Source organism: Vipera berus (assembly GCF_964194415.1).
Source record: "Vipera berus genome assembly, chromosome: 1".
Taxonomy (NCBI): Eukaryota; Metazoa; Chordata; class Lepidosauria; order Squamata; family Viperidae; genus Vipera; species Vipera berus.
In genome coordinates, this window is record NC_138202.1 from 69,436,543 (window position 1) to 69,461,931 (window position 25,389).

The 25,389-nt window shown below is 40.4% G+C and overlaps 1 protein-coding gene across 2 annotated transcripts in view; it reads right to left on the reverse strand.

Annotated features, from left to right (window-relative positions):
- Positions 1 to 25,389, reverse strand: part of ZNF106 (zinc finger protein 106) — a 45,804-nt gene that overhangs the window by 16,975 nt on the left and 3,440 nt on the right. For both annotated transcript variants that reach the window (XM_081312593.1, XM_081312592.1), the window contains exons 2-10: positions 23,525 to 23,610; positions 21,301 to 21,362; positions 15,710 to 15,904; positions 11,941 to 14,031; positions 6,135 to 6,759; positions 5,098 to 5,167; positions 4,412 to 4,566; positions 3,717 to 3,777; positions 396 to 758 (exon numbers count right to left, since the gene is read on the reverse strand). In XM_081312593.1, the coding sequence (XP_081168719.1) occupies positions 396 to 758; positions 3,717 to 3,777; positions 4,412 to 4,566; positions 5,098 to 5,167; positions 6,135 to 6,759; positions 11,941 to 14,031; positions 15,710 to 15,904; positions 21,301 to 21,362; positions 23,525 to 23,578 (3,676 nt within the window). In that variant the 5' untranslated portion in view covers positions 23,579 to 23,610. The remainder of the gene's footprint in view (positions 1 to 395; positions 759 to 3,716; positions 3,778 to 4,411; positions 4,567 to 5,097; positions 5,168 to 6,134; positions 6,760 to 11,940; positions 14,032 to 15,709; positions 15,905 to 21,300; positions 21,363 to 23,524; positions 23,611 to 25,389) is intronic.

Sequence of the window (25,389 nt, forward strand, 5' to 3'; positions counted from 1 at the left end):
GAAATTCTCAGGAAGAGAACGTATAAATGCAATACCAACCTATAAGTGAATTGGGCTCCGACACATTTATTTAAATCAAGTATTCAAATAAAGAGTATCCCTAAGAAAAAATATTACTTCAGTTAAATAATTGGGAATTGTTCTCTCATTCATCCACAAGCTTAGTCATTAGTGAAAAGTCACAGACTGGTTAAAGTGACACAATTATTGTCATGAACTTACTTTATCGTGTCTGCATACTGTATATGCTAAACCCACTAAAGATCAGGTTTGCTCACTCTACAGACCGATATAGCTCAGTTTTCATCCCAAATTAAGACTCCATAATCACAATGAGAGAGAGAGAGAGAGAGAGAGAGATCAACTTATCTTTAATATACAGTAAACCAACATACTATCCTGCAAGTGAAGTTCTGTTTGTGGGGAACGTGGAGTACTCTGTTCAGGAACATTCATGCAGTCTTCTCTAAGCTCTGGAGACACAGTTTCTTGCTTGATTTGTATGGATGAATCAGGAACTGTGATGGGGGCAACGTCCACAGCAGTCTGGAATGTAGGATAAGCCTTTTCTTGGACAGGGGCTGCAAAAGGAGAAGGGATCTGCACAGGGATAGGTGGAACAGCTTCCAGAAGAGGAGCAAGAAGACCTGCATTAGCTGTAGGATCCTGTGTCAAATGGAGCTTGCCAAGGCTTTTTTCACTTGTGCTGCTATGATGTGGCTGTTGCAATTGCGATTGTTCTGAAGGCTCATAAGTGTCTAAGAAGGGAGCAACACAATTCATATTAAAATCTGTTTTTTTAATAAAAAAATATTATGTGGCACACGTTCTGTCTTGACGTTTTCCAAACTTTCCAAACTCGCTAGCACTAATGATGTTACCTAGTTTGGGTAATGTAAGAAAAGAACGAAGCTCAGAGAGCAACAAGGATCCCAAGCTACAAATATTCTCCTTCTATTGGTTTCCAAACTCTGCATACACTTGACTTGTCCAGGAAGTACATTGCCCACCTGCTTCCTTTCATCTTCTAAATTCACATGCAAGCTGAGCGTGCTGTGGGATCAAGACAGCATTCATTTTTCTATACAGCTTTCTTCTTTTAAATATCTACAGAATTTAAAGCATCCACCTGCCTCAAACTGTAAACAAAATATGGAACCTTTCCCCCCCATATCGTGCCCATCCCCACCAAATATATTCAAAGGTACACCCCTTTGAATATATTGTCAGTGTCAGTGTCATTTCTTGTTCAATATTTTTCCCATATTTTTAATTAACAAAAAAAATGAGATACTGAAAATCAAAGCATCAGGCTAAAATGTACCATTTATTGGGAAAGATATTTCTGGGTCCTGTACAGAAAAGATTGATTGAAAATGCTCATTAATAAAAAAAACAACCTCAAAGTACACAATGACTATCAGTGCAAGGACATACAGGAGCAGAGCAATTGAGGTTCACATTATGCTCAGCAAATGTTTATTTGTTTAAAACACTGATAGGTTTTGTTCCCAATCAGAAAATGCAACCACATTACTAATAAGGATGGAATCTTTCTAAACTATGAGGCATCTCAGTGAATATTACTGATCAGAGAAGAGTATTATGGGAACTAGTTATGTGTAAAGTGGATGGTCCCTGGGCAGATTTTCGTGTGACCTCCAAAACTGCAATGAAAAGAAGCAAAAACCTTAAGGAAGTTGGGAAGTCTTTAGACCTTCCACTATGCACTAGTGAAGCAGCATGGCTTCCTATTTCAATTAAACCAGGGGTCTTCACACTTGGCCCTTTTATGACTTGTGGACTTCAAGTCCCAGAATACCTCAGCCAGTGTGCCTGGCTGAGGAATTCTGGGACTTGAAGTCCACAAGTCATAAAAGGGCCAAGTTTGAAGACCCCTGAATTAGATCATATACCTCGATAGCAGATGAACAGTTCTCAGTACAGGTAGCCCTCAACTTACGACAACTGAGCCCCAATTTTATGTTGCCACATCAGAAATTTGTTAAGTGAGTTTTGCCCCACTTTACAACTTTTCTTGTCACATTTGTTAAGTGAATCACTGCAGTTGTGAAACTAGTAACCCAGTTGTTGAACGAATCTGGCTTCTCCATTGACTTTGTTGGTCAGAAGGTCACAAAAGGGGGTCATGCGACCCCAGCACACTGCAGCCGTGATAAATATGAGTCAGTTGCCAAGCACCCAAATGTAAATCACGTGATGATGGGGATGCTGCAAAATGGTCATGTCACTTTTTCAGTGCCGTTGTAACTTCAAACAGTCACTAAACAAACTATTGTAAGTCGAGGACTACCTATGTAATGCAATTTGAGGATCACATTACTGAATGAAGTCCAAAACCCTATCCTGTCTCCTGATATTGAACAGTTTTCTGGGTAAAACCTGGCTGCTAATTATATTATGTATATCAAGAAATAACAAAGCATTTCAGAGAAGTGTCAGATGAGACCAGAGGCAATATCAGAAAATCTGTAAAGACATTAAAGATAGAAACAGACACAGAAAAATAAGAAAAGTTTTCAAAAATCTCTGAACTCAGAAAATGTTCCAAACTTGAAATGGCATGCTGAGAATGGCTTTCCTATTATCAATTATGGTGATTTAAATAAGCTAAAAATGGAAGGAATGAAATTTCGCTCTGAAAAAATTCTGTACTGTTCTGAAAAATGGAAGAAATGAACTTCTGTACCACAGAGATGTCAACAACCAGGATGCCATAGAAGATATTTCCTATTGACAAAATCCCCAGTAGAAGATGAAATTTATTTATTTTATTTATTTATTAATGGGACTTATATCCCGCCCTATCTCCCGAGGGACTCAGGGCGGCTAACAACAACAAAAATTAAAGGTCTCTGTACAGTAAATTAAAATTTAAAATTGAAATAAATTAAAGATTAGAGTTAAAATTGTAAACCTAATTAAAATCCCTGTCAGTCCAGGTCAGCCAGGTGGAAAAGGAGTGTTTTGAGGCTGCGGCGAAAGGACCGGAGATCTTGGGCCATCCGAAGCTCAGGGGGGAGCTGGTTCCACAGGGCTGGTGCTCCCACAGAGAAGGCTCTTCCCCTGGGGGTCACCAGCCAACATTGTCTAGCCGACGGTACCCTGAGGAGGCCTTCTCTGTGTGAGCGCACTGGGCGATGGGAATTCGTTCCCGGCAGCAGATGGTCCTGCAAGTATCCCGGGCCTAAGCCACTGAAATTACATCAGCACTATAGTTGTTAGGCTACAAGAACTGATGGAACATCTACAGAAATTTGCCGTCAAAGATGGAGAATCTGTAAAAGTTCTAACTAAACTACATCAATAAATCAAGAGAACAATAAAATAGCCAAAAGATTAAAAAAATAAGTCTACATAAGAATGCCAAAGAAAGAAGACATAACGATGTGTGCAGTCCATAGCAAATATTCTTAATTTCACATCCTAGCAAAATGCTTAGGATCGCCAACATAGATTAGAAAAGAAGACGCCAGAAGCTGGATTTAGAAATCTGAGTAATTGGGAAAATGAAAGAATTCCCCAAATAAGTAAGTATACTGACTACAGAAAAGATTTTGATTGCGGTAACCCTACCAACTGTGGGATGTATTTAAGAAACTCGGAATCTGAGAACATCTCACTGTTTTGTGTTGCATATACCAGATCAAAAGCCAAGATCCAGATGGAACATAGCTCTAAGTCAGCAAAGTTACCTTGTAACCCCTGCAGGATCTGAATCCTCTGGGTCCTCAGAGATCCCATTTCTACTGATACCTAGAAAATAAAAGAGATTTAAATAAGGAGCAGCAAATACTGTGAAAGTAAGACCTATCCCAAAAATGAGCCCTAGCTTGATTTTGGGGTGGGCCTAATATAAGCCCTACCTCAAAAATAAGCTGAAGTTTTGGGGTGAGGCACACACCTAAAAATCAAGGTAGGGAAGAAGTGGGGTTGTGGAGCTGCCCCATGCACCCCGCACCCACTTACCTTGCAGCCAGGCCTCTCCTCACCAACCCACCTTTTCTGCGGCAACCCTGGACCTGCATTTCACAGTCAGAGACCTTTCTGGAAGGCCACTGCAGACGAGAACCGAGCTATGGATTCAATCCATAGCTCGGTTCTCGGCTACTGTGGCCTTCCAGAAAGGCCTTTGACTGCAAAATGCAGGCCAAGCTCCATTCTCAGCTGCAGAATAAAGCTACTTCTTCGGTCCCAGAAGTGGGGTTGTCAGTGCCGGAAGTGAATGGAAAAGACACACAGACAGACAGACACAGACACACAAATAAGACCTGATGCCTCTTTTGGAGGCAAAATAAAAATAAGACCGGGTCTTATTTTTGGAGAAACACGATAACAGCCTTCTGAAATTGCAGGAATCAGAGCAAATAGACTCCAACTTATGAAATACCTGCTGTTTCACTACAAGTAAACGTTGGACTTCAATATAAGCTGCTTGCAGAGCAGCTCGAGCCTGCAGGAGGCTTTCATCTACGCACTGTAATGATTTGCTTAGTTCTTCCTCTCGCAGGGAAATAACCAGCAGCTGATCCACCTGAGAACGCTCTACAAAAGAAAATGTTGTAAAACATCATGGAGGCATATGACATTTGGGAGACATTTAGAAAGCGATTGTCTATGTCAGCTGTTTCAGCACCATCTAAACCAGGGGTAGGCAACCTTGACTCTTTTATGACTCATGGACTTCAACTCCCAGAATTCCTGAGCCAGCATGGCTCAGCATGGAAACCTCTCCATTTCTCCTCAGCATGGCTGGCTCAGGAATTCTGGGAGTTGAAGTCCACGAGTCATAAAAGAGCCAAGGTTGCCTACCCCTGATCTAATCTCTATATAAATCATGTTGTGTTTGATGGTGCCTTTCACGTAAGGATTAACTTTACTTTATCAGTCTTGGGAACACCTTTTTCTTATGCATTCTGCAGAACAAGCATGTGTATTAGCTTACTGTAATCATGAAAGATTATGGAGATAACTTAACTTTGGTCTCCACAGGAAATACAATTATTATTGTACACTAAACTCCTAAAATATAAATTGAAGGCAATAATGAGATGTTAGCTGACCGCAATCACCCACCTTTTTTCCCTTTGATCTTCCTTCGTTTAGTCTTTCTTTCTAAACTTGGGATTTCAGGACAGGAGCCCTCCTAGAAATTAAAAGATTAATATTTCTAGTCAGTTAAGCCAACACTGCACATAATGTTTAGAACTAGTAGCATTTTTTTCCCCATGAGAATTATTTTCAAGTGAAATAATTAAACCAATGAACTACCATTAAATTACTGAGGCATACTTTTTTTGTGTGACCTCAGTTTGATCCACAGGCAATCACACATCTAATGAAACAGATGTAGCCAAGACTCTGCATTGATTTTTCATTACTAATACCCTCCCTACCAAGAACTTAAGAAAAACAATATTTTATTTTTTTATTTTAATTCCATTTATATCCCGCCCTTCTCCGAAGACTCAGGGCGGCTTACAAGCTTAGCAGTAGCCTTCATTCTATGTATATGCCTGCTTATTAGGGCTTTCATACACCCCCCAAGCGGCATTATTACAAAGTCAGCTTATTGCCCCCAACAATCTGGGTCCTCATTTTACCTATCTCGGAAGGATGGAAGGCTGAGTCAACCTTGAGCCTGGTGGGATGCGAACCTGCACTAATTGCAGGCAGCTGGTGTTACTTAAAGAGGCATTAGCCCACTGCTCCACCAAGGCTCTACTAATAATACTACTAATACTAGTCTGAAAGTGATAAAAGCCAGTACAATATTTTTACAACCTAAATAAGAACACACATACCGAAAGGATAACTATCCAGTATAACGCGACTTCTACAACTTGGATTTCAACTCCTATAGTCTCTCATTCAACATGGTAATTGACTGTGCTTACTGGGGAATTAGGGAAGGTAAAACTGAATGCTTTTATGAGGTTGGCAAACAGGGTTTTAGATTGAAGTAACTACCATGACTAGACAGAATAAATAAACGTGCTTAGGTGGGATTCTACATTAAATGGTTCTTTTACCAAAGTGCTACTACGCCTATGGATGAATTCAATGGCTGCAAATAAAATAAAATCATTTCTACTAGCATATAAAGGACTTACTCCTGTTGCCCTTCTTTTCTTCCCCATCCCCTGGCTATCGTTCTGCTCATTGCTTGATGTATAGCTGCTATCGGTAGCTGCATCTAGAGCACTGATGTCTGCAAGGCCTAAAACCAGGGTGGAATGTTCTTCTGCATTCTCCAATATTCCTCTGTTTTCAGATAGATGAATGGCAGAGTCAAGGCTTCTCTGGCCTTCGCTGGTACTAAAGATAGCGACATTTGGGGTAGTCTGGAGGCTGAGTTTCCTTTCGCTTGAAATTAAATCAGTCCTCTCAGCCTTGAACGGGGAGGAAGGAAGAGAAGATGACTCCTGTTTCACAGTAACCACAGCATTTTCTAATGTCTGAATTCCACTGGTTGTATCCTCAGACTTGGCAACTGAACCAGAATTGTTCTGCTTGTCTTCTTGACTTGTGCCTTGATTATTAAAGAAACTGTACATGGAGGCTGTCTTATCGACCGCCACGCTACTTTCCGAGAGGCTACGTTTCCTAACTGTTCCTGGGGAACCTATAGATATCCCTTCCCACTGGAATCCTTCGAGACTGGTGAGGTCAACTTCTTCATCCAACTCAAGGCCTTCTTGTTCATTCTGGATGAGTGGAACCATCTCAATGCCAAACCTTAAAACACAACCGTGAAACATTTATGAGTGAAACTTTTTTTAAAAAGACACAACCACTTCTCTCAGCTTAGTTTAATGTCAAAAGCTAAGGAGAGATAAGCGTGGAAAATTCCTGGCTGTAAGGCTAGACTGTGGAATTAGAGAAGCATTTTAGAAGAAGTCAGTGGCAATGTACTTCTGTTCAGAAAACAACATGGATGTGTTCATGAAGTTATATAGGGAATACAGCTGGATTTGAAGACATCTTTAGTTTAAATTTTATCTACAAATACTTCAGCAACATTAACGGATTTCTCTAACTATGGAGCTCAATTATTTTATCTTTTGCACACAGTTACCTGGACTTACCTAAAGCCAAGTCAATATTTTTAGCCACTTTTAGATGAGCAAAATATTGGCCAGATTCATACACGTCATCGGAAACCGTAAAAGAGAATATGTCTACGGAGATTCTCAATAATCCAGATCATGGTTGTCCCAATGATGCTTTTCAAAAGGAAACTGGATTTTCTTAGTTTTTTCCCTTGAAAATATTTCGCTTCTCATCCAAGAAGCTTCTTCAGTTCTGGGGAAATGGTGGGGGATGCAAGGGTTTATATTCTATTTATATTACGTTATATATATGAGGACCACTGGTCTGAGCGGAATGGTCAAAGTGGCCATCAACATTAAAATTGAACAGCCCTCTCTTAACAGAGGGGGAAGGATATGACGCCACCTATCCCTTGTCTACAACACAGTCCCTTCGGTAGTCCCAAACCCATTTGCACTCTGATTCAGGTGACCCTAAGGGTACAGATATACCCTCAAGTGGCTTCAAAGACTTTCAAGGAGCTAGCGGCCAGATGACTGCTAAGGAACATAAATTCTTCCATTCTCCATCATTCAGCCTGGACTGAAGAAGCTTCTTGTATGAGAAGCAAAATGTTTTAAAGGGAAAAATGAAGTAAGTCCAGTTGCCTTTGAAAAACACCTTTAGGATAACATAGATTAGTACAACTTCCATTTGCTCAAGAGCTTTGTAAGGGTCATTGAAGGCTGTCCACCAAAAGTGGCCAGTGCTAGAGCCCATTTTGGGAGAGGTTTTTTTTAAGGGGAAAAGCAAACAATCCTTTCTAGGGTTATATATGAACCAAGCCAGTGTTACTGAAGATTCTCCAGTTAGACTTTCTCTTCATGAAGTTAAATTCTATGAAGGAAGCTTGCATATAAATTAGCCTAAATACTATCTTCTATATTGATGGGCTAACAGGTTTTTCAATATAAGTGTAAAATAGCAGCTTAACCATTGCTGAAATGGATGGGAAGGCAGAGATTAAACACTTATAATCAATTTTACATAATTACAACACAATATGAGCAAAAGGATATACACTACTGAAATCTTAAATGCTAAAAACCTATTCAAAAACCAGTCAATCTTGTTCAATAGGTTGACTGCATGCAGCTCTTTCTACTGATTTAAATGCAAGGATATCTTTTGCAATAAGATTAGTGAATCAAACTAAAGGGAAGACAGAATAACATCAGTGTAATTATGGAAAATCCCCTTCATGGATTACTGCCTTGTCGTGGCGAAGGGGTTTGCGTAATTCAATGAAGCTATGAGCTATGCCGTGCAGGGCCACCCAAGACGGACAGGTCATAGCAGAGAGTTCTGACAAAACGTGATCCACTGGAGAAGGAAATGGCAACCCACTCCAGTATCTTTGCCATGAAAACCCTATGGACAGTACCAAAAGGCAAAACGATATGACGCTGAAAGATGAGCCCCTCAGGTCGGAAGGCGTCCAATATGCTACTGGGGAAGAGCAGAGGGCTAGTACTAGTAGCGCCAGAAAGAATGAAGCGACTGGGCCAAAGCCGAAAGGACGCTCAGCTGTGGATATGTCTGGTGGTGAAAGGAAAGTCCGATGCTGTAAAGATTTTTTCTCCATAGGAACCTGGAATGTAAGATCCATGAATCAAGGCAAGCTGGACGTGGTCAAACAAGAGATGACAAGACTGAACATCGACATCTTAGGTATCAGCGAACTAAAATGGACAGGAATGGGTGAATTTAATTCAGATGACCATCAGGTATACTACTGCGGGCAAGAATCCCTCAGAAGAAATGGAGTAGCCTTCATAGTCAATAAAAAAGTAGGAAAAGCAATACTGGGATACAATCCTCAAAATGACAGAATGATCTCAGTTCGAATCCAAGGCAAACCATTCAATATCACAGTAGTCCAAGTCTATGCCCCAACCACCGGTGCTGAAGAGGATGAAATTGACCAGTTCTATGAAGCCCTACAGCACCTTATAGAACTAACACCAAAAAATGATGTCCTTATCATCATGGGGGATTGGAATGCTAAAGTAGGAAGCCAAAAGATAACCAGAATAACAGGCAAGTTTGGCCTTGGAGTACAAAATGAAGCAGGGCACAGGCTGATAGAATTTTGTCAGAGAATACGATGGTCATAGCAAACACTCTTTTCCAACAACCCAAGAGACGGCTCTACACATGGACATCACCAGACGGTCAACACAGAAATCAGATTGACTATATACTCTGCAGCCAAAGATGGAGAAGCTCTATACAGTCAGTAAAAACAAGACCAGGAGCTGACTGTGGCTCAGACCATGAGCTTCTTGTTGCAAAGTTTAGGCTTAAACTGAAGAAAGTAGGGAAAAGCACCAGGCCAGTCAGGTATGAATTAAATCATATCCCCGTTGAATATACAGTAGAGGTGACAAATAAATTTAAGGAATTAGATCTGATAGACAGGGTGCCTGAAGAACTATGGACAGAGGTTCGCAACATTGTACAAGAGGTAGCAACCAAAACCATCCCAAAGAAAAAGAAATGCAAGAAAGCAAAATGGCTGTCTGAGGAAGCTTTGCAAATAGCTGAGGAAAGGAGGGAAACAAAAGGCAAGGGAGAAAAAGAAAGATACGCCCAATTGAATGCAGAATTCCAGAGAATAGCTAGAAGAGATAAGAATGCCTTCTTAAATGAACAGTGCAAAGAAATAGAAGAAAACAATAGAATAGGGAGGACCAGAGATCTTTTCAAGAAAATTGGAGAGATGAAGGGAACGTTCAATGCAAAAATGGGCATGATAAAGGACCAATATGGCAGGGACCTAACAGAGGCAGAAGAGATTAAGAAGAGATGGCAAAATTACACAGAAGAACTATACAAGAATGAGCTTAACGTCCCTGATAATCACAATGAGGTGGTCACTGACCTCGAGCCAGACATCCTAGAATGTGAAGTGAAGTGGGCCTTAGAAAAGCTGAGCAACAACAAAGCTAGTGGAGGTGACAGTATTCCAGCTGAGCTATTCAAAATCTTAAAAGACGATGCAGTAAAAGTGCTACACTCAATTTGCCAGCAAATTTGGAAAACTCAACAGTGGCCACAGGATTGGAAAAGATCAGTTTACATTCCAATTCCAAAGAAAGGCAGTGCCAAAGAATGTTCAAACTATCGCACCATTGCACTCATTTCTCATGCTAGTAAAGTTATGCTTAAAATCCTACAAGCTAGACTCCAGCAGTATGTGGATCGAGAACTACCAGAAGTACAGGCAGGATTTCGAAGAGGCAGAGGAACTAGAGATCAAATAGCCAACATACGCTGGATCATGGAGAAAGCTAGAGAGTTCCAGAAAAACATCTACTTCTGCTTCATTGACTATGCTAAAGCCTTTGATTGTGTGGATCATAACAAACTGTGGCAAGTTCTTAAAGAGATGGGAGTACCAGAACATCTTATTTGTCTCTTGAGAAACCTATATGCGGGCCAAGAAGCAACAGTGAGAACTGGACACGGAACCACTGATTGGTTCAAAATTGGGAAAGGAGTCCGGCAAGGCTGTATACTGTCGCCCTGCCTATTTAACTTATATGCAGAGCACATCATGAGAAAGGCAGGGCTAGAGGAGTCAAAAGTTGGAATTAAGATTGCTGGAAAAAATATCAACAACCTAAGATATGCAGATGATACCACTCTAATGGCAGAAAGTGAAGAGGAACTGAAGAGTCTCTTGTTGCGAGTGAAGAAGGAGAGTGCAAAAGTTGGGTTGAAACTAAACATTAAGAAAACCAAGATCATGGCATCCGGCCCTCTCAATTCCTGGCAAATAGATGGGGAAGAAATGGAGGTAGTGACAGATTTTATTTTCCTGGGCTCCAAGATCACTGCAGATGGGGACTGTAGTCAAGAAATTAAAAGACGCTTGCTCTTCGGGAGGAAAGCCATGGCAAATCTAGACAGCACACTAAAAAGCAGAGACATCACCCTGTCAACAAAAGTGCGTATAGTCAAGGCTATGGTCTTCCCAGTTGCAATGTATGGCAGTGAAAGTTGGACCATAAGAAAGGCTGAGCGCAAAAGAATTGAGGCCTTTGAACTCTGGTGCTGGAGAAGACTCCTGCGAGTCCCTTGGACTGCAAGGCGATCAAACCGGTCAGTCCTAGAGGAGATCAACCCTGACTGCTCTTTAGAAGGCCAGATCCTGAAGCTAAAACTCAAATACTTTGGCCACCTAATGAGGAGGAAGGACTCACTGGAGAAGAGCCTAATGCTGGGAAAGATTGAGGGCAATAGAAGAAGGGGACGACAGAGAATGAGGTGGCTGGATGGAGTCACTGAAGCAGTAGGCGTGAGCTTAAATGGACTCCAGAAGATGGTAGAGGACAGGAAAGCCTGGAGGAACATTGTCCATAGGGTCGCGATGGGTCGGACACGACTTCGCAACTAACAACAAAAAATTATGGAAAATATCAAATATAACAATCTACAATTAAAATAAACGTATTTCTTATTCCAAGGCTCATAATCCAGTTATATAATACTGTTTCTTTAAATATCCCCTAGATTTTTTTGGGGGGTGGGGGGAGAATTCTAAGGTTATTTTTGTAATTTTATAGTCAATTTGATGTTAAGTGCATATACTATATTGGGGTAGCCACTTTTATAACTTTATAACATTCATGTGATATTTATTAAGTTTAATTATGTTAATTTCACAATATTGTTAGTAATTCTACAACAAATACATAAACACATTTATTCAATGAATTTTTAGTTTTCCTACAGTTTTGTACTGAAACCCCCACCCCCACCACACACACACACAATTCAGACATGCTGTAAAGTAAGAATGTCCTTGGTAAGATTACAAACCTTGGTAAACCTTTGCCTTGTTCTTGTTTTTTCTTTGTCACCTGCTGAATAACCTGCTCCCAGTTTACATTTCTACGAGACGCACTGATAATTTGCCTTAAAGTAGGTTTCAGTCCAGATTCTTTTTCTGTCTCATTCTTCCGGTGACCACTCACATTTCGAATGCGCCTTGCATTATTGAGATTTGGCTCAGGCAAATGAGAGCTAATTTTATTTTTTAAGCTAGTGCGCCACGTCAGGTCTCTTTGGAGAGACGCTGGGAACCCAAGTTTACTCAGTTCAGGAAGAAGAGGACTAGTAGACTGTCCTATAGTACCTTTGAGCAGCTCGTGATTTGAATTATCTCCACCATCTTCTTTTTCGGGAGCATCATTTGATTTCGTAACATCGTCATCCCCATCTTCTTCCAGAGTTGTTTTCAACTCAATATCTAACTCACAGGGATAGTTTGACAAAGTGTCTAGGATCTCCGTTTGGAGTTCAATGTGTTTTTTATGAGCACCATTCAATTCATTTAAACAGTTATCATTTTTAGCTGCAATGTGATCAGGTTCAGCAAGGCCACAAGGTGAATAAGAATTTGGGGAAGTATTTATGTTTCCTGGTTTATTACCATTGTAATTGTTCTCTACTCCTTCGAACTGGACTTCATGTATCTTCAAAACATGTGAAGAATCTTTAGTTTTCAATTCTTCTTTCCTATCAATTTGAGCATCTCCGCTAGAGCTTGAATGGGACTTCTGAAAAGAACGACTATGCTGGAATTCACCTTTGGCCTTCTCCAATGCTTTGTTTAGGCTTTCATTGCTGCTAAATAGAGGTGTGCTCCCTTTTAAACCGCTATAGTTACATGCATTATTGTTCAGCTTGGATTTATTCCAGGAATTGCTAGCCTCTGTACTCAGCTGACTTTGGCCTTCCCCAGAAGATGAGGAGACGTGGGCACGTTTCAAGAGATTCTTTGAATATTTTTTTTTGGAACAGGATTTAATATCTGGAATAGCTAGAAGTGGGGACTTCAAGGAAGGCATCTTGCTACTTTTGCTTTCAGCTTTACTTGATTTGTTCTCACTTGCGCAGGCCGCTGGCGCTTTCCCTGGTGCCACTTTCAGGGATGTTTTACTGTTAGCTGAAGATCCTGAAGAACTCTCTTCCCATTTTTTCACTTTAGGGTTGCTGCCTTTAGGATCTGCTGATTCTGAAGACAGCTGAGACGATGCTTTCTCTGATGATTTAGCTGCAATCTCTTCAGACAGTGGCTGCTGCTCTACGGTCTTCTGGGAAGGATAAGGAGCCCACCGGTTCATCTTTTCTCGAGAAGGACTATTGCACTTTCTACTGACTTTGGAATTCTTATTCTCTGAATGCTTAGAAACACTGAAATTTAGTAACTGATCTGAAGGTAGCTGATCACTCGTGAAATCCAATAAGCAGTCAGGATTGCCATTTTGATTATCAAGACCGGTATAATTTGCCACACCCTCCTGCCATTGCCATGTATAATTTTCACTGCTGTAATTATCCTGCATACTATTTATTTTTAACCAGGAAGTATCCATGCTGTCTACCTGAAAACTACTGTTTACAGCTCTGTTTCTTCCAATGTTCCATCCATTTCCATTTGGTTGAACAGATTTCCGGTGCCCCCTTACAGTTTTGGACTGCCGGTTGGAAAACACATTGTTTGCTTCAGAACCCCAACTGGAATTTCTTCCTCTATCATGATGATGCCAACCTGATGTTCCACCTCTGTCATTCTGATGCCAAATACCGCCAGTGTTTCCATAGTTATGGTATCGACTTGGAGGTCCTCTGGAACCATTTTGATGCCACCCTAGTCGTCCTCTTTGGCTACTGAGATGTCTGTTTGAATTAGTAGAATTCCTGGCAGAGTGAGTGAATTTTCCTTGCTTGGAATTTAAGAAACTATCCTTTTCCCAGTTCCAGTCCCTCTGTGATGGTCCCTGATGCCTCCTCAATGTTGTATCATAACCATCTCGGTCTTGATAAGGGAGTCTGTCATTTTGCCGCCTTCGCAATCTCCTGTCATCGCCGTCTGCTTCACAGTTTACGTGACAAAATTCACTTGTCCTACAAAGACATAAACATTTTCATTTAATGATCAAAGACACACATATTTACATCTAATAATTTAATAATCAAAATAACAAAAAATTTGTTAAAACTGTAAAATCCTGGCTTAAATCCCATTCTACATTTTTGTTAGTTTCTTTAATCAAGAATGTCAAATAACAATTTCTTCTAAGGAAGTAAAGATCAAAGTTCAAATGAAAATCAACTTGAAATTATCTTTTACTTTCAAGTGGGACAAACACTCAAAGCAAAACTCCATATATACATCACCCTTTTGCTATTATTTTTTTACCCCAGCATATCAAATAATATATGATGGAACTATTTCTTAGGGGAAAGCTCAGATCTAAGTACTTTTGAGTTGGTCACAACTGGACAGGAGAAACATTTAAAGCTCTTTAATAAACTACTGCGTAAGTGGAAGATACCAATACTGAAATTCACTTAGTCAGATACACAACTGATTTCTTCAGTTTCACTGACTCCTTCTCTCTCCAACCAAAGGAAGGAAGGAAGGAAAGACGGAAGTATCACACTTCGATGTCGGAGAGGATGGACAGAATTGGTGACTACCCAAACAAAATTCTTTCTACCTTACAGAGGACTATACATCAGCCAACTTAACCAAAGAAAATACATGGTCTTTAAACTGCACATTACTAAAAGCAGTGAAATGAAAGCCATGAATGAATTCTTCCAAATTGTCCAAAAGGATGTTTTATGGTACTGTCAACAGTAAAGTGCTGAAAACAGTCACCTTGCCCTGAAGGTTTGGCACAGCCATTTTGAGAGCCTTCCCAGGCTTTGCTTAAATACCAGTCACAGTGGAATTCAGTGCCTATCTACTTTCATGTGCGTACAATCTAGGAAAGCCTGCAAAGCAGCTGCACAGACTCAGGGGAATACGTATCTGCCTCAATCTTTTGTGAAGCAGTGTTTTACTCACTGGCTTGCTGCCACTGAAATATCACTCTGAATGAGTTGCACCGCTCTTCTCTTCCAAAGATCGAAATGCGATACATTCTTTTACAGCAAACTCTAAAAATATTATGCTAGAGTGAGAGAGGTTGATCAGAAATGCATTTACGTTTCAAAACCCATGAGGAATTTAACACAATTCTAAAAAAAAAAATCTCTAAACTGTCCAGTTTTGTAGTTTCAGGTTTTTGCATACACATAAAAATTAAGGGTGAACTCTCCACCTTTAAGCCAAAAGCCCAGCCTAGTTTCAACTTATTTTGCACGATGTAATAAAAATAGGTTATAAATCTGGTAGAATTAGTTACTGTGACCTGGACAAAAGTTTGTGAAGTGTAAGAGGCATGCGATGGATGACTGGATAGTATACTTATATAGAAGAATCTTAATATCCATATTAGGTATGTTTAAATATAAGTGGCAAAAATAAATCCGCAGCTATTTCACGCAGAGAAAGCTATATCAATAGTAGCCAGGTTTAATGGTGAATTCAGAAAGCATTACTCCAAAACCAAACACTTCTAAATCATAAACTTAAAATAGCAAGTTAGTCAGTTGTGGTGAATTCTCCCAGCTGCAGGCAACTCCAGACTGCCTAGAAGGCACCCCCTGCGCTTTCAAAAAGCATTTTATTTTGTTCAGAGAACCAATAAAGAACTTCATAAAGTGCAAATGAATCAAAAGTGGAAGCGCTCACCGGTTTTGTTCATTTCTTTGCTGTATTAATTGGATCAGTTCCTTGTCGAAGTATTCTTCGTCGGCCTTTTCTTTTTCTTCCTCGGCATCGGGGCTTTCAACACTGTCTTTGTGCAACTGGCTGGAGATGTGCTTGGCGTATGCCGACAAGCCCACCACTGTCACCCTGCAGACTTGGCACTCGTGATTGCTGTCCCTGGGGAAAGAAGGAGAAGGTGGGCACTCAATTCTTCCCACAGGCATGGCAAAACAAGGCTGATCTTAATTCGGTTTCCTTTGAGACACAAGAGCCGGTAATTTAGGCTGAAGTTCAAAAAAAAAAAAAAACCTGTTGCTTTCTAGGTTTTTTTTTCTTTCTTTTGAATTCGCTTGGCTGTTTCTTGGTGAATTTCAGATTATTATTTTTTTCCAACAATCAAGAGGTAACGAACTTGATAATAAGCAAAAGGGTCACATCTGGGATTCTTCTTGAATTGCTGTACTCAAAATCTTGTGAAAGGAAACATAGCAGAGCCGGGGGGCTTGCAGAGCTAGCTGAAGCCGCTCTCAAGCACCTCCATGGTGCCAGCTGCACTGGGGTAAACCAGTGTCAGAAGCTAGAATTAAGCTCTCCGTCTCAGCTTTCCTCAGCAGAGGAGGGGAGAGAAAAGTTCGGCAGCCAATCTTAACCCAGTGAAACCTAACCCGGGACAACTGGCACAGTGGCCTGGAATTCAAAGACTGCAAGGGAGTCTCCAATTCACTGTACTTTATTTGGTTTCAGAAAATGCAAGTTGCCCATTCTCCGCTTTGCGAGGATTAGGCTAAAGACACAAAATTATTTCAGCTGGAGGGAACAGGCAGCTGTCAGACAAGTGGCAAGAAATAAAAATCCTACATATTTAGTTTCCAGAGTTGGAAGCTTTCAGAGAAAGAAAGCCTCAAAATGCTTTGAAGAGAGGATAGTTGTCGCTGCCAAAATAGGGCAAGAAACTTATTAAAATAAAATAAAATAAAAAAAATCTTTAACTTTTATTTTTAAGGCTGCAATTTTTCCAAAACTTTGTGAGATTTTGTGATCTCAGATGAAAATGCCAAAATCAGAATTCTTTTGCAAAGGTTAGTTCAGAGTTCCACCACCTTTCCAGGTTGGTGGCAAGGAGGTGGAGGGTGGGGGTGGGGTGGGGGGAGAGGGGACAGTTTTGTGGGAGGAACAGGTGCGCGTGTGCACGCATGTGCGCGTACGAGCATCCTTTGTTCACGCAAGTGGGGCCGAGAGCACCTGTGACGCTCACATGAGGCCACAATCACCCATGACACTTGTGTGAGGCCCCGAGCGCTTGCGCAACTGAGGCCCCGAATCCCTGAGACCCTCACGCGAGTGAGGCGAGTGCTCACGATGCTCGAGCAAGAGGGGCTGTGAGCACCTGTAACACTCGTGTGAGTGGGGCTGTGCGTGTGCATGCACGCATGCGCACCAGCCAGCCACTCCACATGGCCCAGTTGCGAATAGGCCACAGATTGGTAGTGGGCCATGGGCCACAGGTTGGGGACCCCTGGGTTAGATGGTCAACATTTGAAAAGATTTAAAGGAATTTGGCAAGTGGACCCAAGCTGTCACAGAAACTCATGAAATAACACCAAAGGCCTGAAAATCCACTCCTAAAATAGAACACAAGAAACTGAACAGCAAAATTAGTGCATTTTGTGATTATGGTCTGCAACACTTTTACATATCGACATATTGACACTGCTAGTCCACAATTCCATATATTTATATGTGTTATACACTAGGCAGAAGGGGAGTACAATCTTCAGAGATAAATTGATGACTTACTGCAATGTGAATTGGAGCTCTGTAGTCTCCTTTTCATTTCCAAATGGAAAAGAGTAAAAATGAAATTTTCAGAACTCCAAAATTAAAATCACAAGTTTAAATAAATGTTTTTTTGAAGGAAAAGAAGTCCAGAGACCAATACTATCCCAAACAGATTGCATTCCTACACATTCCGCAATTAAGTATTATGAACCATTGTAGTAAGCTTTTATTAAAGTTTAATAAAGGAATAACGAGCATTGTGTTTTGCTTTAAAGCTTTATGTCACCAATAATTTATTATGTGGGCACAACACAACTGCAAAACCATCTGGCCAGAACATTCTTTAGTGATGTGATACAAGCTCCCATTTCCTGGGCTACAATCATCTTTGCTATTCTATGAAGAATTTCTCTTAAAGGAAATACAGGCTGAGGAATCTTCTACCATCTCTATAATTTGGAAAGTATGAAAGACAAACCGGGGGGGGGGGGGAGAGGGGGAATCCTTCACCCACCCACAAGACATTACACTACATGCTTAATTAAGAGATCAGTTGATTGCTAAATAAAGCACCATCCTCTTCATTTTTTTTAAAAAAAGTTTTAAAATGGAGTTCTGTATGTTCTGCTAATTCCTATATAAATAAACCCTCGGTTTTCTTGAGTTCATCCCAGTCTTGTAAACCCCTGGAGTTAGAGAGTTGCAGGCAATTCCCCACAATCATCAAATTAATAATTTGGGGCAGATGGGGGTGGGTGTGAGGGAGGGGGGAGAAAGGATCTCAATAGCAAGATGTGACATGCGTGGAGATCTGCATGGCCCCATCTTTTAAACCAGCACTTTGGGCACCATGGAGAGGTTCCATGGAAAACAATTTTCCCAGGGACTTTGAGGGGTTGGGGGTGTTTTTTGTGCACTACCTAGATCCTGTGCATACACAGAAGAGGTTTTGCTCGCTTGCGTGGCCCGATTCCTAACATGCCACAGACCGGACCAGTCCACAACCTGGGGGTTGGGGACCCTTCTTTTCAACAATATCATCCTTCCTAGTGCTTGCCCTATAAGCTTCCCTCCGGAGAATTAGCGGGCCCTGACCTTCTTGGCTTTTCAGAAGGCTATGAAGATCTGTTTTTTCTCCAGACAGTAGGGCAGGAATATTACTATTTTAAGATGAGTCCCCATGTAAATTGTCTAAATAAATTCATAGTAAAAAAAAGAAGAAGTAAGTTTCACTAGGTATATCCATGGACTACTAAACACATCTGGATCCCAGCCAAAATTACCATTAACTCAGAAATGTTATTGATTTCAAATATGCATCTGAGATTTTTAAACTCACAACCTTTCAAATATTTTTAAGCAAAGTAGAGACCAAGTGAAAGAATAATACGTATTTTGTGGTCTGGAAATCTACCAACACAAATCTTCCCAAATTTCACATTTAAGATTCAGCTGCAAACATTGTGCAAACTGTTGGAAAAGGTGCATTTTTGCTAACCTTATCAATGGGTCGGCAGTTTACAATTTACAAATAACACTATCAAATACAATTACAAATACAAATTTTAATTTAATCTACATAATTCCTCTTCATGTTTAATATAATTTTCCTATGTATTGTGCTGCAATGGACTGTTACTGTTATTAATCATCACAGATATTCAAATAATTTGTTGTTGTTGTTAGTTGCGAAGTCGTGTCCGACCCATCGCGACCCTATGGACAATGTTCCTCCAGGCCTTCCTGTCCTCTACCATCTTCTGGAGTCCATCTAGGCTCACACATACTGCTTCAGTGACTCCATCCAGCCACCTCATTCTCTGTCGTCCCCTTCTTCTATTGCCCTCAATCTTTCCCAGCATTAGGCTCTTCTCCAGTGAGTCCTTCCTTCTCATTAAGTGGCCAAAGTATTTGAGTTTTAGCTTCAGGATCTGGCCTTCTAAAGAGCAGTCAGGGTTGATCTCCTCTAGGACTGACCGGTTTGATCGCCTTGCAGTCCAAGGGACTCGCAGGAGTCTTCTCCAGCACCATAGTTCAAAGGCCTCAATTCTTTGGCGCTCAGCCTTTCTGATGGTCCAACTTTCACTGCCATACATTGCAACTGGGAAGACCATAGCCTTGACTATACGCACTTTTGTTGGCAGGGTGATGTCTCTGCTTTTTAGTGTGCTGTCTAGATTTGCCATGGCTTTCCTCCCCAGGAGCAAGCGTCTTTTAATTTCTTGGCTACAGTCCCCATCTGCAGTGATCTTGGAGCCCAGGAAAATAAAATCTGTCACTACCTCCATTTCTTCCCCATCTATTTGCCAGGAGTTGAGAGGGCCGGATGCCATGATCTTGGTTTTCTTAATGTTTAGTTTCAACCCAAGTTTTGCACTCTCCTTCTTCACCTGCAACAAGAGGCTCTTTAGTTCTTCTTCACTTTCTGCCATTAGAGTGGTATCATCTGCATATCTTAGGTTGTTGATGTTTCTTCCGGCAATCTTAATTCCAACTTTTGATTCATCTAGCCCTGCCTTTCTCATGATGTGCTCTGCATATAAGTTAAATAGGCAAGGCGACAGTATACAGCCTTGCCGGACTCCTTTCCCAATTTTGAACCAATCAGTGGTTCCGTGTCCAGTTCTCACTGTTGCTTCTTGACCCGCATATAGATTTCTCAAGAGACAAATAAGATGGTCTGGTATGCCCATCTCTTTAAGGACTTGCCAGAGTTTGTTATGATCCACACAATCAAAGGCTTTAGCATAGTCAATGAAGCAGAAGTAGATGTTTTTCTGGAACTCTCTAGCTTTCTCCATGATCCAGCGTATGTTAGCAATTTGATAATTTAGTAAGGACCAAATTGCTTTGGGATTTAGATGGGGATTCCTCCTTAAACTCTAAAAAGCTGGCACATCCTAATACACTCTACCCACTTAATATAAATGGGTCACATTCATACCTGCCCTAATCTGAACATTAAACAGAGTAGAGCAGTCACAGAAGATGGGAAACCCAAATACAAAGCTAAATTAAGACCTTTCCTCATATAGCTGTTCAGATTGTACAGATGGCCCATAAAACTGGTCGGTCGATCAAAGTACTGTTAAGAATTGGTGTTACCTTGATAGTACATAATCAATTTAAAGCTGGCAATTATAAGAACAAGTTGTTTAAAATGATTATTTAATAAAAATTAGCTGGAGTTGCTAGCTCAAGTTACACAGCTAAAGTTAATGTTGGTGACACTCTGTTTTCAGAGCCTTCACCCTTCAGCTGTTCAGCCAGGCAACAGATGGATCCTTATTGCAAAGAACAAGGTCAATTGGTTGTAAGATTCAGTTTCAAGATGAACAGAAATGACTTATCTGGATTCAAGGAGAGGTGACTATTAGATGACTATTTAAATTTATTTATTTATTTAATTAATTTATTTATCTCTGAAACTATCCCCTATATGGGGAGTATGACTCCCTCAATTCACACCAGAATGCTTATATCCAGAAGGCACTAAGTTGTTGAATATACTTTAAAAAGATATCGTGGAAGACTGAGTTTCCATACTGAACTGACATACAGTTTTATTAACTGATTTTGGTTAAATTGGCTACAATTGTTTCAACTGATATTAAGCTGATCCACTTTCTCCTGGAACCAACATAGTTGAGTTCATGCTCAGAGAACACATTATGGCTTTATGAAATGTTTTTCAACCTTAAAAACTTTACAATAATATGTGGACTTCAACTCCTAGAATTTTATAGGCATTTGTATAGTGAAGAAAGATGAAATGATCGTTGTCATAGTCATACCTCCCCTTGAGATTTTCAAGTTCCCGATGATGAAGCATACTTCTCATGTGCTCATCCATCTCCTGAAAAAAGTGAGAGAGGCCATAAATAGGAAGGAAACTATTTATGTGAACATAAAGAAATCTCACCTGCATATCCATAACCAACTGAGCTACCACATTTGGTCCACCTATGGATTCCAAATGGTCTTCTAAGATACAAGTGAATGGTTGAATACTTGAATATTATTATTCACTATTGGAGCTGTTGCTAGTATCAGTTTTCTTCTGAATTTATAGTAGGTAATGCTTGACCTATGGAACCGTGTCCTAACTGATTTGCTCAAATGAAACCAGTAAAAATTTTTGCCTGTGCTTTCCTGTCATTTGAATTACTTATATATTTATTTGTATTCTGCCTTTATTATTTTTTACAAATAACTCATACTGGCAAACATATCCAACACACTTTCATCTCCCTTTTCCCCTCCACAACGACAACACTGTAAGGCAGGGCTTTTCAACCAGTGGTACGGGTACCACCTGTGGTACATTGGCACCTGGCAGGTGGTACACGAGCATCCTAGAAAAGTGGTAGCGGGGTGTGTGTGTGGAATGAGCTGAACCGGTGGCAGCACCGCACAAGCCTGAGAGAGAGATGGCTGGAGCTGCAGGGCTGTCAGGGCACAATGGAAGCGCCAGGATCAGCGCTTCTTCGGAGCTGCCAGGGCTCAGCGGAAACGTCAGGATCAGCACTAGGCTCCAGCTGCAGCTCGGTGCTGATCCTGGCGCTTCTGAACCCAGAAGGAGCGCCAATCAGCTGGAATGTTGCAGCAGCTCCAGGGTCTTGTGATTTACATTCAGATGCTTGGCAACTGATTCATGTTTATGATGGTCACAGAGTCCCAGGGTCATGTGAAGTGAACAAAACCTGCTGCAACCACCCAGCAGACGGGGGGGGGGGGAAATAAAAACCAAACACCACCCCACCCCACCGCCAATCCTCAACAGAAATGCTCACAACAATGAAAACCTCGGACAGGAGGAAGAGCGCCGCCGGGCAGGCAGGCAGGTGTCTTGCTCAGCTGTGGCTCGGGGGGCACTTTTTTCAGTGCCATTGTAACTTTGAACAGTCACTAAGCGAATTGTTGTAAGTCAAGGACTACCTGTACTTCATCACTTTTTTCCTTTTTGGGGGGAGGGAATCATCAAGTTTTTGACAGCTTGCTAGGTTGACTGGTGGTACTCGGATGTTGCCATATCCTAAAAGTGGTACAATGGGTGAAAAAGTTGAAAAGCCCTGCTGTAAAGTGAATAGGGCTGAGGGAGTATTTTTTTTATTTATTTTATTTTAATTCCATTTATATCCCGCCCTTCTCCGAAGACTCAGGGCGGCTTACAAGCTTAGCAGTAGCCTTCATTCTATGTATATGCCTGCTTATTAGGGCTTTCACACACACACCCAAGCGGCATTATTACAAAGTCAGCTTATTGCCCCCAACAATCTGGGTCCTCATTTTATCTACCTCGGAAGGATGGAAGGCTGAGTCAACCTTGAGCCTGGTGGGATGCGAACCTGCACTAATTGCAGGCAGCTGGTGTTACTTAAGGAGGCATTAGCCCACTGCTCCACCAAGTATGTCTGGTCCAAGGTCACAACTCACAGTCTCTGGCTTTCTAGCCTGGTGCCCTTAACCACTAGACCAAACTGACTATTTTTATTATGTCTGTTAGGAATTATGCTTGGTAGGAACACATAAACTCTAAACAAACATGCAGGACATAACGCACACTGCATAGGGAAACATTTTTTCCTTCTTTGCTGTATCTGAGTTCCAAGCAAGGCACTAGTTCTATTTCGAGTTTTCTACAGCAGAAATACATAACAGGAAGCTCTAGTGGCACAGACAACTTTTGAAAGCTTCCGAAAACTACTCAAGAAGTTGCCATCAAACTTTATTTTTACTGTGACAAAAGATGAAATCTATTTATTATACAGTGAGTGAGCATATTAACTGTATTTAATTAATAGGAGCCTCTTCCTACTTTTGGAAGGCAGCTACAAGCATTATCCAAATAAAAACTTCTATCTTATTGTATGGCTGCACTGATTATTTGTACAATTAATAGGTAATTGTTATGATCAATAAAAGATACCTTGAATACTCAGGAAAAGTAAGCTTTACATTTTCTAACCGATATATAATATGAAAGTTTCTTGGAATGGTGCTGAAATTTCATTTTACCTTTTTTGAGCTGTATACGATGTGACACAATATACATTTTCGTTCTCGGACCATAGTGAATTCTTCAAAAAGATCTTACCCAATCCCTACAAGCAGAAAACAGAATATTCATTAACTCTTTGCCAGCTTTATAATTTTCCAAATATCACTTTTAATAGAACTATTCAATTCAAAAAACATTTTATTTCTACTTTCTTAGTCACCTGATTATGTCTAAAGGAAGACATAAACATCACTTTGACTCAGAACTGTTTTTCACAGCAGCCTTGCTTGCACATTCTCCATCAATCTTGAAGTCAAGATTCAGAGCCACATGGATTGGATTAGAAGAAGAATAATACAACTGAAGAATTTAAACACAGCGAATAAAATTAGCAGTAACTTCCCTCCTACAACAAGGGTGTCATTTAATGACATTTTTAAAATGTTGCCTGCTAATTATATTTTTTTTTATTCTACAGAAAAAAAATTAGATAAAGAAAAACGGAGAGAATCAGGATATTTATCCTTGCAGTACATAATACGCTATACTTAACTATGGTAAGGACAACAATTACTCCAGTCACACATTTATCAATTTCAAGAAGCAGCAAAGTAAATCCTTTTTCCAGAAAAAAATGATGGGTTTAATGCTATTCAATTGACCATATTATAAGCAACTCTATACATTTCTAAATATAAGAATATTAGCATATTATAAAGAACATGAATCTTTCTTAAACTTAAAAGTAAAAATAGTGGATGTTTTCCTTGGGGTGTACAATCTCTTATATTCTCTTATATCAGCATTGCTTTGTTGTTAATGAATTAATGTTCTTCATGTGTTGCTCAAAACTGTTTCAGAATTTCTGGAATTCATTTAGAAATTACTTCAAGTGGGGAAGTAAAATGCTTAAAACAGATAACAAGGTCAGTAGAGTAGGCTTATCTTATTTCATCGGTTGGCAGGCTAATTAGAAGTGATGTTTCCAAGCAGATCTAAAATTACATCTGCTTTGGCTAATTAGAAATACAAGTGTATCTGACTATGCCTGAGTGCAAGAAGAGCATAAGGGTTCCGTTAGCTGCCCAATCAACTTCAGCCACTTACAAGAGAGGGCTAAAAATACTATCCAGATTCAACTGCTATTGGCTGTCACTATGAAAAAGCAAGAGCAATAGTTTTTCCTCTGCAAGGGATTGCTCAGACTGCACTCCAGAATTAAGGTTCCCAAGCTCTCGTTAGTTTACCCTGCAACAGAGAAACATAAGTTGCAGCTCTATAAGGTGTAACATAAAAAACCCAACCATGTCATCAGAGGCATCTACTTGCCCTTCTCTTAAAGAAGAAAGGAGAAGCAATATTAACTGAAAACACACTATTACTAAAGGATATATGGTGATGGCATGAGCTTGATGGAACCATCATCAAATCATTTATTGGAAATTTTAAGATTTTTAGATTCTTGCATGGACAAAAAATTTCAGAAAAAGGCAAAGGAAGTAAGAGGTCTCAGTAGTTCAAATAATTCCTTTTCCCCGCTTAGGCGCTCAACTAACCAACATAATTTTAATCTATTTGTGATATACTATGAATCCACCAGATACTCCTCAAATTATCTTATAGTTCTTATAGCTGGACTACTTATATCAGGAAGGTCCCGGAGATATGGACCACAATATATCCCAAGCCAAGTAGGCTACAGGTGCAGCACTTGGACAGGAAAAAAATAACTTGAGAAGAGGTAGGCATCAAAGAACGAAAAATGGCAGTCACCAGTAAAAGGAAAAAAAATATTGAGCCCACTGTCAACAACTGCATTAGAAGCAAATATAATTTATTAAACTAGTGTGCTACCCAACTCTCAACAAATCTGGGATCATCT